Source organism: Hypanus sabinus, chromosome 9 (genome assembly GCF_030144855.1).
Source record: "Hypanus sabinus isolate sHypSab1 chromosome 9, sHypSab1.hap1, whole genome shotgun sequence".
Taxonomy (NCBI): domain Eukaryota; kingdom Metazoa; phylum Chordata; class Chondrichthyes; order Myliobatiformes; family Dasyatidae; genus Hypanus; species Hypanus sabinus.
Genome location: NC_082714.1, coordinates 6,481,758 through 6,497,195, shown reverse-complemented (window position 1 = coordinate 6,497,195; position 15,438 = coordinate 6,481,758). Strand labels below are relative to the sequence as shown.

At 46.3% G+C, this 15,438-nt stretch overlaps 1 protein-coding gene across 5 annotated transcripts in view; it reads right to left on the bottom strand.

Moving 5' to 3' along the window:
• The window catches only part of polr3e (polymerase (RNA) III (DNA directed) polypeptide E), a 65,615-nt gene that overhangs the window by 38,392 nt on the left and 11,785 nt on the right, over positions 1-15,438 (bottom strand). For all 5 annotated transcript variants that reach the window (XM_059978964.1, XM_059978963.1, XM_059978966.1 and 2 more), the window contains 6 exons: positions 14,214-14,332; positions 8,275-8,357; positions 6,089-6,196; positions 3,502-3,551; positions 2,425-2,544; positions 917-1,002 (listed from right to left, as the gene is read on the bottom strand). In XM_059978964.1, coding sequence (XP_059834947.1) covers positions 917-1,002; positions 2,425-2,544; positions 3,502-3,551; positions 6,089-6,196; positions 8,275-8,357; positions 14,214-14,332 — 566 coding nt within the window. The remainder of the gene's footprint in view (positions 1-916; positions 1,003-2,424; positions 2,545-3,501; positions 3,552-6,088; positions 6,197-8,274; positions 8,358-14,213; positions 14,333-15,438) is intronic.

The following is a 15,438-nucleotide window of genomic DNA, read 5'->3' as shown; positions in this document are numbered from 1 at the left end:
TCCAGCAGAGGGAAAACTCAGATTTCAAACCTCTGCATCCTTGCAGCTCAACCTGCTCGTGGGGAAGGCTTCAGAAGTAAACCCTGAGAAAAAACCCAGAGCTGGAGTCCCTATGGGGGTCCTATGTTGAGTTCAATGCTAACTGGCAACTCCTGCAACCCTGCCGGTGTCAAACGGTATCAGTCTCTGCCATTTGTTTGGATTCATCAGCTGCGTGGGGGGTGGGAGAGGGACCTGCTACTTGAGCAAGAACTAGCTCCCCACATCATACCGCCCAGGCTTGTATATCACGTAGACATCCATGGTCAACCCCAACCAACGGAGTGCCTTCTAGTCCCCAGGACATCCAACTCAATGGAGAGACACTTAATACAGCTTTGGGAAGAAGCCCCACACTCATCTGTACTTAATGAACAGTCTGCTTGGGCGCTGGAGGCAGGGAGGCTGAAGATGGCCTGTCCTGGGGTTAGAGAACTGTCCGTGTGTGTAGGTGCGTGGGATGTAGAACAGGGCCTGTTCACCATTGCCTCTGTTGTTTTGTGAGCATTGTGGACATGCTACGTTAGCAACACAAAGTGCGGCGACATTTACGGGCTGCACCCAGCACATCCCGGGGTAGTGTTGGTTGTTAATGCAAACGGCACATTTCACTGCATGTTTTGATGTACGCGTGACAAGCAAAAGAATCTGAATCTGCTTGCTTTGATATTGTCTGTAGATTTATCTGATACTATATCCAAAAATCTTTGGCAAAAATTCCCTTCATAGACTTGTGCAAAACACTACAAGGTAGATCAGATTTTACAACTTGAAGCACACTCTGCATATCCTGTCCGGGCACATTCTATGGGCATCACTCAGTAGGGACTCATGATGAGATAATGAGAAGCGCAGCACACAGACACACTGCTCGTACCTGGGGGATTTGGTCAGTTCAGTCGTCTCCACCATGCTGGCCAGCTGACTGAAGAGGTACTGCCGCTCGTGCTCAGACCTGCTGTCCTGGATACAAAGCAGATGCACTTTCAGTAAGTCAGATGCAGCCAATGCTGCCCCCTGGTGCCCATCTCTGAATCAATCTGCTGGCTCCCAACACTCCCCAATGAAGCCCCACGCTTTAAACATACAACAAACAGATCCATGCCAGGCACACTAAATTAAACACGCTCCTTTGAAAACCTTTGATGCTTTCTCAATCTTCTCATAAAACATGCTCTCTAATCCAGGCAATTTGTTTAAAGGACAGAAATTAAGGGACACAGGGTGGTAGCTTGGAGCTCAGGTTTGAGAGGGACTGAATCAGAAATATTACTACTGATAGCAACACACACAAAATGTTGGTGGAATGCAGCAGGCCAGGCAGCATCTATAAGGAGAAGCACTGTCAGGGTTTTGGGCCCTTCGTCAGGACGAAAGGTCTCGGCCCAAAACATCGACAGTGCTTCTCCTTATAGATGCTGCCTGGCCTGCTGTGTTCCACCAGCATTTTGTATGTGTTGCTGATTGAATATCCAGCATCTGCAGATTTCCTCGTGTTTGCTATTACTACTGATGTATCTCATGAAATCTGTTGCATTGAATAGAGTACTCCTGCCTTCCCACTATTGGACTGACTCCCATCCACTTGTTTCAAGGTTGTTGATGAAGAAAACTGCGAGGCTCCTCAACTGCACTTGACCAGAGCACCCATTGAGTCTTCCCATTGGTATGAGAACTGCAAGGCAAGACCCTGCAGTGGATTGTGAGGAGAGCTGAGGGAACTGTCGGTGTCATTCCCACTCTCCCCCAACCATTCAGGACATATACCAGAAACGCTATTTCTGTACAGTTCTCAGCATTCTCCAGGACCTCACCCATTTGCCCCACAATCTCTTTGACCTCCTACCGTCAGGCAGAAGGTACCGCAGTACTAGAATGAGGACTGTCAGGCTGGGTAACAGCTTCTTCCCCCAGGCTCTGAGACTTCTGAACACCCTGCTACCACCCAGTACAATGACAGCACTAGTGGCAGTAATATATGTCAACTTGTACGTCCATAGGATATTTATCTGTTAATATTATTTTATGTGCTGGATGTGATACAGGTACTGAGTTCTGCACCTTGGTTTCGTTTGGCTGTATACACGTGTACCGAGTTTGACACCTTGGTCGATGAGCAATGTTGATTTGTTTAGCCTTTTAAACGTGTACAGCTGAATGACATTAAACTTGAACAAGCCCACAATATCAGACCTGTGCCTCTGTGGAAGATCAGGGACAGGGGAAGAGAAATGCTGATGGCGTAATCAGACAGAAGTGGACACAATACCAGATGGACATTTATATTAAAAGGGACCATGAAACAGGAGCAGGATTCCTATCCCCTGTGCTGAGATAGAAAGTGACCAGAACCATAAGATGATAGTGGGGATAGAGCATACGCACCTTCACACCACAGTAGTGCAGGTAATGCCAGGGCTCCTCCGCCTGTTTCTTCTGCAGGAACTCGTAGGACTGAATCCGACGCTGGCGAGCCTGCTCAGTCTCGGGACGCGAGAAACGCACCTAAAGGTAAAACAACACTGTGGCAGGTAGTAGGCACAATTACATTTAGAGGGACAGTGAGCCCTCCCCAAGGTCCCACAGAGAGAAGCTGAACAGACGAAAACGACAGGGGTGGCACAGCGGTGTAATGCTTGACAGAGCCAGTGCTCAATTTCAATTGCTGCCACTGTCTGTAAGGAGTCGGTACATTCCGTGAGCCAGTGGCTTTCCTCCGGCTGCTCCGGTTTCCCCCCACATCCCAAAGATGTACACATTACTGGGATAACTGGTCACATGGTGGGTTGGGCAGCACAGGCTTGTTTGAACAGAAAGTCCCATTACTGTGCTGTACCTTTAAATAAATATTTTAAAAAACCCAGAACACAAAACGACATAAAGTAACCAATAACTACACAAAAATCACTAATAAATAGAACTACAGCACATTACAGGTTCTATGGTCCACAATTTCGTGCTGACCCTTTAACCTGCTCCAAGATCAATCTAACTCTCCCCAAACCCATTGCCTCCATTTTCCTATCATCCATCTGCCTCTAAGAATTTCTTAAATGTCCCCAAAGCATCTGCCTCTACCATCACATTCCACACAGCCACCACTCTCTGTGTAAAAAACCTTACCTCTGACATCCTCCCATACTTTCCTACAATCATCTTAAAATTATTCTCCTCATATTAGCTATTTCTGTCTTGGGAAAAAGCCTCTGGCTGATCAATGCCTCATTTCCTTGACCTCAGATCAGGGGTTGCCAGCCTTTTCTATGCCATGGATGTTGACCGTTAACCAAGGACCATGGGCCCCAGGTTCAGAATCCCTGGCTTTAGAGTGACATTGCATTAGTTAACTTCTTACCCTTAGTTATTAAAACCAGAACTAAGCACCTGGTTGTGAAAAGTGAAATTTTAAGGCTTTTCAGAGTCGAGTACCCCTACAGCGGTGGAGAAGCAGGGCCCACTTACCGTGATCTGCTTCACATCATCTTCAGCTTCATCCTGGGAAGAGTCACCAGCTGCAGGAGAACAGGTCATATTTACTCACGGGCTGAAGACCGCAGGAGACGGGCATTCCCTACCCCCCACCTCCCCACCCTCTGGCAACTGTGGAGGTTGTGTCCAGGCAAGGATAGAACGCAGCGAGTCCTGGCAAGAAAGATCTTTGAAAAGCATAGCTTCCCTTTTTTACAGCAGAAAACCGGAGCCATTTGGTATTCAGAGACAAGATAAAATAGCAGAAGGATTCAAGGTTCACAAACCAACTGGGGACAATTGCCTCAAACTATCATCGGTTGTCAGCTTGTAGTTTCTGCTGACTTTTAACAGCTCCATTCCGAACGACGGCTGGGTGGAGATACGTCTCTACCAAAGGAGGTGTAAGGCGCTCCTTCGCTCTGCTGGCCTGCAGCTCACCCTGATCAGGGTCACGTGAAGCCATGGGAGGAGCTGGTGGATGGTCGTATGAGCAGCCGGTGCATATCACAAGTCCTGGTTATGCGACCACTGACACCGGGCAATCTCTGAACTGATAATGGCTGGCATCACCCACCTTGGAAAGACACTGCCCAGAGGGGACAGCAAACAACTTCTGACAAAGGGTCTCGACACAAAACGTCGACTATACTTCTTCCTATAGATGCTGCCTGGCCTGCTGCGTTCCACCGGCATTTTGTGCGTGTTGCATGAAAAGACCATTAACGCCTACGTCATACAACACGCCACACAAGGAACGATTGTGAATGACCACTGATCTTGCAATTAAGGATTTCAAACACAGTTTACCAAACTGTCAATATTTGGAACTGCTGGTCAATTTGGTATAAAAATGCCATTTCTCTATTCAGATTTCAGTCCTGTTTGGCGACAGGAACTGGGATATCTTCCTTGTGCACAAGTAAATAAAGAGTGATTGAGGAACGAGCACGAGTTTTCAATGTGGTTAACCAACAGCAGATAAACAAGCGTTCACCTCTGTCGCTCATTGACAGAAAATCTTTAAAACCAAAATAAGCTTTATTCATAATAAAACAAGTTAAAAAAAAATGGACAGCACCTTTTCATTCTTACATTTGTAGACAATGCATTCAGTGTTAAATTACTTTTTTAAACCAGTATCACAGTAGCCACTCATGTGGCCCCTGGCATGGTATTCTGCTATGATTGAGGGGCTTCCTTACCAAACCTGGCCTCTCCTGTACAGTACAGAAGAACACTATAACAAAGTCATTCTCCACCAAGGCATTGAGAGAACAGTTATGATGATTTAGATTCACTGGTGACTTCCAAAACGAGCTGTATGACACCATGGGTCAGAGAGTGCTGCTGCACCATACCGTTCAGACAATGTGCTCTGGACCCACACCATCCTCACTGTACAAATACCTCCTTTATTTACTACCCAAATAGCTCCTTCATTCTGACATTGGAAAGTTCAGAGGGAGCTCACAAGAATGATTCAAGGAATGAAAGGTTTATTATATAAACAGCGACTAATGGCTCTGGGCCTGTACTCAATGGAATTTAGAAGAATGAAGGGGGATCTCACTGAATCCTATTGAATTTTGAAAGGCCTAGAAAGAGTGGACGTAAAGAGGATGTTTCCTTTGGTGGGGAGTCTAGAATTAGAGATCACAGATTCAGAATAGAGGGCTGTCCACTTAGAATGGAGATGAGGAGGAATTTCTTTAGCCGGAGGGTGGTGAATCTGTAAAATTCATTGCCACAGGCAGCTGTGAAGGCCAGGTCACTGGGTGCATTTAAGTCGGAGTTTGATAGATTTTTGATTAGTCAGAGCGTGGAAGGTTACAGGGAGAAGGAGGAGAGTGGGGTTGAGGGGAATGGATCAGCCATGACAAAATGATGGAGCAGACTCAATGGACCAAATGGCCTGATCCTGCCAAGCCACATGTGAAAGGCAAGAACTGGACTTGGGTGGCAGAGGCTGTTTGAGACACGCCACTGAGAGCATTTAATAGGCTGTGGGAGCTTATCTCCTGGCTCCAACAACCTTAAGGACACTAACTTACTATAACACTTACATAATATACAAGCAACACACTACAAACCACTCTGCCCTTTCCCAATGAGCCTGAAAGCTCAAGGATGACTTGACCCCACCGTTATGTCTATTGAGCGATCGATGAAATGGATTCCTGATCTCACAATCTGCCTCGTTATGAGCTCACACTGCACTTTCATTGCAACTGTGACACTATCCTGTTAGTGTTTTACCTTGCTCTACTGAAATGCATCGGTGCAACAAAAAGCACTGTACCGATGGCACGCAAATTAAATTTTTCATTGTACCTTAGTCATGTGACAAAAATAAACCAATTTCCCAGTATTCAGGATAGCCTTCCTGATTAACATCAGAAGGCAGGAAGGAAAGCCTTCCTGCCTTTCAAGAGCACAACTCCCACCGGATCCAGGAACGTTTGGAATTCTGACTTCCCACACTGCTGCTCCGACCCTCTGCAAGGTGTCCCACGGCAGCGTCACCCACCCCTCGGCTGAGGCCGACCCATCATACAGCACCACCCACCCCGACTCCTACCTTCATTTGCTGCCTCCCTTTCCCGATGCTTTGCATCCGCTTTGTCCAGGTAGGAAAAACTGGGTCTCATCTGAAGCATTCCGTGTAACGGGGTGACGTGTAACTCACCTGTGGCACAACGTTAGGAGAGAACATTTATCCAGAGTACTCACACCAGGCACTTTCTCAGAGACAGATGCCTGAGTCTGACTAAAGGGAGCCGTTTGACAGGCTACGATTTAATTCCTTAGAGAGTGGGAGACTGAGAAGTGGTCTTATAGAGATGTATAAAATGGTAGGGGACATAAATAAGGTAAACTGTCTTTCCACAAAAATTAGGGAATCAAAGTTCAAAGTAAATTTATTATCAAAGTACACTTATGTCACCATATACAACCCTGAAACTCATTTTCTTGCAGGCAATCATAGTAAATTTATAATAGAATAACATAGTACAATATATGAAAAACTGCATATCCAATCAGCGTCTGAAAAAGACAACAAACTGTGCAAGTAAAAAAAGAGGAATAATAGTAATAATACAAATAAACAATAAATATCAAGAACATGAGATGAGTCCTTGAAAGTGAATCCCCAGGTTGTGGGAACAGTTCAATGTTGAGGCAAGTGAAGTTGAATGAAATTATCCCATTTGGTTCAAGAGCCTGACGGTTGAGGGGTAGTAATTGCTCCTGAACTTGGTGGTGCAAGTCCTCAGGCTCCTGTACCTTCTTCCTGAAGGCAGAAAGGAGAAGAGAGCATGTCCTGGGTGGTGAGGGTCAATGACATTGGAGAGCCAGAGGGCGTCAGTTTAAGGTGAGAGGGGAGAGATTTAATAAGAAGAGGAAAGGCATTTTAAAAAAATACACAAAGAGTGATACCTCAGCTGCCAAAGTGGCTAAAGCAGGAACAATAACAGATTTAATAGACAGTTGGATGGGTGCATAGATTTAAAAGGTCTAGAACAGGAGTTCCCAACCAAGGGTCCACACACCCCTTAGTTATTGGTAAGGGTTCGTGGAATAAAAAAAGTTGGGAACCCCTGGTTTGGAGGGATAAGGGCTAAATGCTGACAATGGGACAAGTTTTTTGGGGGCATTTTGGTCAGCATGGACCACTTGGGCCAAACGGTCCCTTTTTGTGCTGTCTGACTCTAGAAACAGTGCCACGGGAACTCACCAGCCAGTGTCAACACTGAGTGGTATCTAACACTCAGACAGCCTGTGTCCAAGCCTCCTCACCGTCAGAGGGACTAACAATTCGATTTAATTACTCCCTTTTCCCGCTGCTGACCAAGTGTGAGGCATTGCACTTTGAGAAGTTAAACCCAGGCTGGACTTGGACAGTAAGTGGCAGGGCCCTGGGGAGTGTGCAGAACAGAGACATCGGAGAGTGTCTTAGAAGACAGAGACGATGGGGAGTGGGTACTGTTCCCTGAAAGTGGTGACATGGTGCTGAAGATGACATTTGGCACAGTCAGGGCTTAAGTCATCAGTAAGTGCACCGCTGGAGTACGGTTCTGATAACACAGCTACGGGTATTATATCATTTGTACAAAGGAGAATCACCGAGATGTTGTTGGCAATGGAGGGCTTGAGCTACAAGGAGAGACCGAACAGACTGGGACTGTTTTCCCCGGAAGGGAGGAGGCTAAGTGGTGATCTTATAGATCAGGGGCTCCCAATCTGGGGTCCACAGACCCCTCAGTTAATGGTAGGGGTCCAATGACATAAATGGGGTTGGGAACCCTGCTCTAGAACTTCTTAAAATGATGAGGGGCATAGATACTGTGGATGTTAATAGTCTTTTTCCCAAGGTAAGGAGTCTAAACTACAGGGCACTGATTTAGGGTGAGAAGGAACAGATTTAGAGGGGACACCAGGGGCAGGATTTTCCACACAGTCTGTAAGAAGTTTGCATATTCTCCCTGTGAACACTTCGGTTTTCCACTGGATGCCCCAGTTTCTTCCCATATTTCTAAGACATGTGTGTTAGAAAGTTGTGGGTACACTACGTTGGCGCTGAAGTGTGGCGACACCTGCAGGCTCCACCGAGCACTTCACCGTTTTATCTTGCTACCTGTGAACAGAGGCTGCTCACAGGATGTTGAAAGCAACCCACACTCGCAGCTGTGACTCTGTACCTGGCCCAGGGATAAACCTGAGGATTATTGTGTCGCAAGTGCAAGACAAATCCAATTCTCTCACCTTTCCTGTAGACTGCAGCAGCGTAGCGGGAGGTGTTGACGACCGACTGGATCGAAGAGAAGACTTGTTTGTCCATGAGTTTGCTGGAGATGAGAAAAGTGCAGCCAAGATTAACATCAGACAAGGTAACCAGGGCTACATCAACGTCACAAAATCAAAGTACAATTTACTATCAAAGTATCCAGAGGTTTCCACATACTAACTTGAGTTTCATTTTCTTGTAGGCATTTACATTAAATAATCAAATTATTGAAAAGCAAAAGAAGTGAAACAACCAATGTGCAAAGCACCAAACTCCGCAAATAAATATACTGAGAACAAGATGCAACAAGCCCTCAAAAGTGAGTTTGTAATTTGTAGAATCAGTTCAGATTAGAGGTGAGTGAAGTTATCCATGCTGGTTCAGGAGCCTGATGGTAGGAGGGTAATAACTTACTCAACCTGGGAGTGTGGGTCCTGTACCTCGTGCCCAATGGTAGTAATGAGAAGAGAGCATAGCCTGGATGGTTGATGATGGATGGTGCTTCTTATGGCAGGGTCCCATGTAAATATGCTCAATGGTAGTGAACGGTGGGAAGGTCTTTGTCTGTGATGGACTGGGCTGTAACCATCACTTTCTGTAGCTTTTTTTGTTCCTTCCTGGGTATTGGTGTTTCCATACCAGGCCATGATAAAAACCAGTCAAGATACTCATTGCTATGTGTCTATAGAAGTTTGCTGAAGTTTTTAAACATAGAAAAAAACAGAAAACCCACAGCACAATACAGGCCCTTCGGCCCACAAAGTTGTGCCAAACCTGTCCCTACCTTAGAAATTACTAGGCTTACCCATAGCCCCCTATTTTTCTGAGCTCCATGTACCTATCCAGAAGTCTCTTAAAAGACCCTATCATATCTGCCTCCACCACCATTGCTGGCAGCCCATTCCACGCACTCATCAGTCTCTGAGTAAAAAACTTACCCCTGACATCTCCTCTGAACCTACTCCCCAGCACCTTAAACCTCTGTCCTCTTGTGGCAACCATTTCAGCCCTGGGAAAAAGCCTCTGACTATCCACGCGATCAATGCCTCTCATCATCTTATACACCTTTCATCATCCACTGCTCCAAGAAGAAAAGGCCGAGTTCACTCAACCTGTTTTAAGACATGCTCCCAAATCCAGACAACATCCTTGTAAATCTCCTCTGCACACTTTCTACAGCTTCCACATCCTGTACTGAGGCAACCAGAACTGAGCACAGAACTCCAAGTGGGGTCTGACCAGGGTTCTATATAGTTGCAACATTACCTCTCAGCTCCTAAACTCAATCCCACAATTGATGAAGGCCAATGCACCGTATGCCTTCTTAACCACAGAGTCAACCTGTGCAGCTGCTTTGAGCGTCCTATGGACTCAGACCCCAAGATCCCTCTGATCCTCCATATGGTCATCATATTTGACCTACCAAAATGAACTAGTTCAAACTTCTGGGTTGAACTCCATCTGCCACTTCTCAATCCAGTTTTGCATCTGATCAATATCCTGCTGTAACCTCTTGACAGCCCTCCAAACTATCCACAACACCTCCAACCTTTGTGTCACCAGCAAATTTACTAACCCATCCCTCCACTTCCTCATCCAGGTCATTTATAAAAATCACGAAGAGTAAGGGTCCCAGAACAGATCCCTGAGGCACTCCACTGGTGACTGACCTCCGTGCAGAATATGACCCGTCTACAACTACTCTTTGCCTCCTGTGGGCAAGCCAGTTCTGGATCCGCAAAGCAATGTCCCCTTGGATCACGTGCCTCTTTACTTTCTCAATAAGTTTTGCATGGGGTACCTTATCAAATGCCTTGCTGAAATCCACGTACACTACATCTACTGTTCTTCCTTCATCAATGTGTTTAGTCACATCCTCAAAAAATTCAATCACGCTCATAAAGCATGACCTAACGTGTTGACACACCTCACCCTGTTTGTTGGGCTGCAGCTCCTAAGGGAACGCGTAAGGGATCTGAAGTTGCAGCTCGATGACCTTCGTCTGGTCAGAGAGAGCAAGGAGGTGATAGAAAGGAGTTATAGGCAGGTGGTCACACCAGGGCCAAGGGAGACAGACGAGTGGGTAACAGTCAGTAGAGGGAAGGGGAAGAGTCAGGTTCTAGAGAGTACCCCTGCGGCTGTGCCCCTTGACAATAAGTACTCCTGTTTGAGTACTGTTGGTGGGAGGGCCGCCTACCTGGGGGAAGCAACAGTGGCCATGCCTCCAGGACTCTATAGTTAGGGGGTCAGACAGGTGATTCTGTGGATGCAGGAAAGAAACTCGGATGGTAGTTTGCCTCCCAGGTGCCAGGGTCCGGGATGTTTCAGATTCAGATCATGTCCATGATATCCTGTAATGGGAGGGAGAACAGCCAGAGGTAGTGGTACCAATGACATAGGTAGGAAAAGGGAAGAGGTCCTGAAAACAGACTACAGGGAGTTAGGAAGGAAGTTGAGAAGCAGGACTGCAAAGGTAGTAATCTTGGGATTACTGCCTGTGCCATGTGACAGTGAGAATAAGAATGGAATGAGGTGGAGGATAAATGTGTGGCTGAGGGATTGGCGCAGGGAGCAGGGATTCAGATTTCTGAATTATTGGGACCTCTTTTGGGGCAGGTGTGACCTGCACAAAAAGGACAGGTTGCACTTGAATCCCAGGGGGACCAATATCCTGGTGGGGACGTTTGCTAAGACTACTGTGGGGGTGAGAACCGAACTGAAGAGACGGAGGAAGTGACGGTTGGCTCACGAATAGAGAAAGCTTAGAGACAGGGCGAGAGGGAGGATAGGCAGGTGATAGAAAAGGGACGCGTGCAGATGGACTGTTTGAAATGTGTCTATTTTAACACAAGGAGTGTTGTGAACAAAGCGGATGAGCTTAGAGTGTGGATCAGTACTTGAAGATATGATGTGGTGGCCATTACAGAGACTTGGATGGCTCAGGGACAGGATTGGTTACTTCAAAGTGCTGCAAGGACAGGCAGGGAGGTTAAAAGGGGTGGGGGCGTGGCACTGTCAATCAGAGATAGTGTCACAGCTGCAGAAAAGGAGGAAGTCATGGAGGGATTGTCTCTGTGGGTGGAGGTTAGGAACAGGAAGGGGTAAATAACTTTACTGGGTATTTTTTTATAGGCCGCCCAATAGTAACAGGGATATTGAGGAGCAGATAGGGAAACAGATCCTGGAAAGATGTAATAATAACAGGGTTGTCGTGGTTGGAGGTTTTAATTTCCCAAATATAGATTGGCATCTCCCTAGTGTGAGGGGTTTAGATGGGGTGGAGTCTGTTAGATGTGTTCAGGAAGGTTTCCTGACACAGTATGTAGATAAGCCTACAAGAGGAGAGGCTGTACTTGATATGGTATTGGGAAATGAACCTGGTCAGGTGTCAGATCTCTCAGTGGGAGAGCATTTTGGAGATGGTGATCATAATTTTATCTCCTTTACAATAGCATTGAAGAGAGATAGGAATAGACAAGTTAGAAAAGTGTTTAATTGGAGTAAGGGGAATTATGAGGCTATCAGACAGGAACTTGGAAGCTTAAATTGGGAACAGGTGTTCTCATGGAAAAGTACAGAAGAAATGTGGTAAAGGTTAAGGGTATATTTGTGTGGAGTTCTGCAGAGGTACATTCCAATGAGACATGCCAAATATATACAAACTTCTAAAGAAGTGCTGCCATGCTTTCTTTGTGTTGGAACTTAAGTGCTGAGCCCAAGCCAGATCCTTGGATAAGTTAATGCCAAGGAACTTAAAGCAGTGACTTTCTCCACCTCTGATCAAACTAGAAGAGGGAGTGCGAAATTGCCAGCTAGGTTGATGCAAAGTGCAGATAGGGGAGGGGTTTCCAACCTGGGGAACACAGACCGCAAAGTTAATGGAACTGGTCCATGGTATAAAAAGTTTGGGGACCTGAACTCGGGTAAAGCTGTGTCGACGAGTTACCTGTTGCTGGTAAGAGTACACGAGCCAGCCCAGCACAAGCAGACGCATCCACTATGCACAGTCCAGGCTGCAGGAGAACTTGCTGAGAGATGCACTGACACTCGAAGGCTACAATCTGGACACTGAGGGGCAGGGTCCTATGTAACACCCATAAACACATGAGGAGTGAGTTGGGGTGGCATAGTAGCGCAATGGTTAGCATAACATTATTACAGTGCAGGCGACTCGGGTTCAATTCCCACTGTTGCCCATAAGGAGTTTCTACATTCACCCAACACTGGATGGGTTTCCTCCCATATTCCAAAGACATACGGGTTAGAAGGTTAATTGGTCACACGGATGTAATTGGGCGATGTGGCTTGAAGGGCTTGTTACCATCTAAATAAAGAAATAGTTTTTAAACAGGGCACAGGCAAGGGTGGGGGAATGGTGCTTTGCACACTGAATAAATTAAGTGGATAAAACTACAGGTGACAGCAGAATAACTGAAATTTAGAGAAAAGCATGTGATGTTTTGTGTTTTATATATATTTTTATGACTAAAGTTTTGTTTTGGAAATAAAACAGGAAGGGAAAAGAAATTCTGCTCAGGCAAGTTGTCTTCAGGAGGCTAAAGAAATCTCGTATGTCCCTTTGAACCTCGTCAATTGTATGCATAACAGGCTTGGTACAGCAACTGCTCTGCCTGTAACCACCACAGACAGTGTGGACACAGCTCAGGACTTCACAGAAACTGGCATCCCCTCCACGGACTCGAGACAGATTTACCCCACCCACCCTGGGCATTCTCTCTTCTTCCCCTCTCCCATCAGGCAGAAGACACAAAAGCAAGAAAGCACATACTACCAGGCTCAGGGACAGCATCTACCCCACTGTTAAAAATCTCTTGAAAGGACCTCTTGCACGATAAGATGGATTCTTGCCCTCACCATCTCTGCGGCTGTTACACTTTATTCCGTTATTGTTTTACCTTGTTCTACCTCAAATCACTGTGTAATCACTTTGTCACATGGTGCGAGCAGAATCATCTGCAGCTTAATGTGAAAAAGACTAAGGAGCTAGTGGTGGACCTGAGGAGGGCTAAGGCACCAGTGACCCGTTTTCATCCAAGGGGTCAGTGTGGACATAATGGAGGATTACAAATACCTGGGGATACGAATTGACAATAAACTGGACTGGTCAAAGAACACTGAGGCTGTCTACAAGAAGGGTCAGAGCCGTCTCTATTTCCTGAGGAGACTGAGGTCCTTTAACATCTGCCGGATGATGCTGAGGATGTTCTACGAGGCTGTGGTGGCCAGTGCTATCATGTTTGCTGTTGTGTGCTGGGGCAGCAGGCTGAGGGTAGCAGACACCAACAGAATCAACAAACTCATTCATAAGGCCAGTGATGTTGTTGGGGTGGAACTGGACTCTGATGGTGGTGTCTGAAAAGAGGATGCTGTCCAAGTTGCATGCCATCTTGGACAATGACTCTCATCCACTCCATAATGTACTGGTTAGGCACAGGAGTACATTCAGCCAGAGACTCATTCCATCAAGATGTAACACTGAGCGTCATAGGAAGTCATTCCTGCCTGTGGCCATCAAACTTTACAACTCCTCCCTCGGAGTGTCAGACACCCTGAGCCAATAGGCTGGTCCTGGTCTTATTTCCACTTGGCACGATTAACTTATTAGTTAATTATTTATGGTTTTATATTGCTATATTTCTTCACTATTCTTGGTTGGTGTGGCTGTAACAAAACCCAGTTTGCCTCGGGATCAATAAAGTATGTCTATCTGTCTGTAATGATCTGATCTGTATGAACAGTATACAAGACAAACTTTTCTCTGCATCTTGGAACATGTGACAATATATTCTACCTCAATGAATTGTGTAATCACCTGATCCCTTTGAACATTATGAAAGACGTGACAATAATAAGCCAACACTGCCTCACTGGAACTAATTACCATGACATTACTTACGTTGTATAAGTACTCCCAGAGTCATCGGTGCTGGCACCATCCACGTTCAACGCTATCTGCTCCCCCTTGCTCCGACAGTAGTTGGGACTCATTGTGTCGATTGCCATTTCCACTTCCACCTACCAGGGAAAGCCAGCAAACATCAGTGGAGTAACTTACTTTATTTAGAGAGACTGCACTGTATCAGGCCCTTCTTCTCCACCAAGCCTGGGCCACCCATGTGACCCACTAACCCTGCATATCTTTGGCCTGCGGGAGGAAACAGCAGCAAACCCACACAGTCGCGGGGAGAATTCCTTACAACGTACAATGGAATTGAAGCAGGTCACAGGCTCAGTAAGTGTCCCACTACTACGCTGCCACAGATCAGAAGCAGAGGAAGAGAGCCGGGATCTCCCAACGAGAGCCCATAAGACACAGGAGCAGAAATGGCCGACTTATTTTCCCTCTCAACACCATTCTCCTGCCCTCTCCCATAACCTTTGATGCCCTTGCAATCCATCAACCACTGCTCAAATATGCACAGTGACTCGGCCTCCACAGCTGTCTGTGGTAATGAATTCCACAGATTCACCACCCTCGTGCTAAATAAATTCCTCATTTGTTGTAAAATTTAAAACATTCAAAGTATTTTTATAATCTATACAGTATACAGCCTTGAGATCCATCTTCTTACAAGCAGCCACAAAGCAACAAGACACAGATTCGACAAAAACCTACATGACCAAGGCTAACAAACACCCAATGTACAAACAATAAAAAACAACAGAACGCGAACCCGAGTCCACAGCAACCGGTCCAGGAGTCTGGTGGCTGCGGGCAACAACTACTCCCAAATCCGGCGGCACGGGACCCGCAAGGCTCCTGAATCACCTGCCTGACGGTAGTAGCGAAGTGAAAGGGACAGGTCAAATGCAGGCAGAGGGGACGGGTTCAGCTGGGGGAACCATTGCTGACTCGGAGAAGCAAACAAAACAACAGCTGCTCCTCCACCCTCGGTCTCGACTCCTTTATCTTTTTAATCTGGTTCAGTGCTTATGCCGGTTAGCTTTTGCTCTCGGACCCCGACCTTTCAGTTCGGGGTGGGGGCCTTCAGGCTCTGCATCCCAGAGATTCCTGTTAGCCAAATCCTTCAGGAGACCGCTTAGATGGCGGATGGCACACCTCGAAAAGAAAATTAGTGATTGTAGTCCAGAAGCATATTTAGTAGAATAGCTATAGCAGT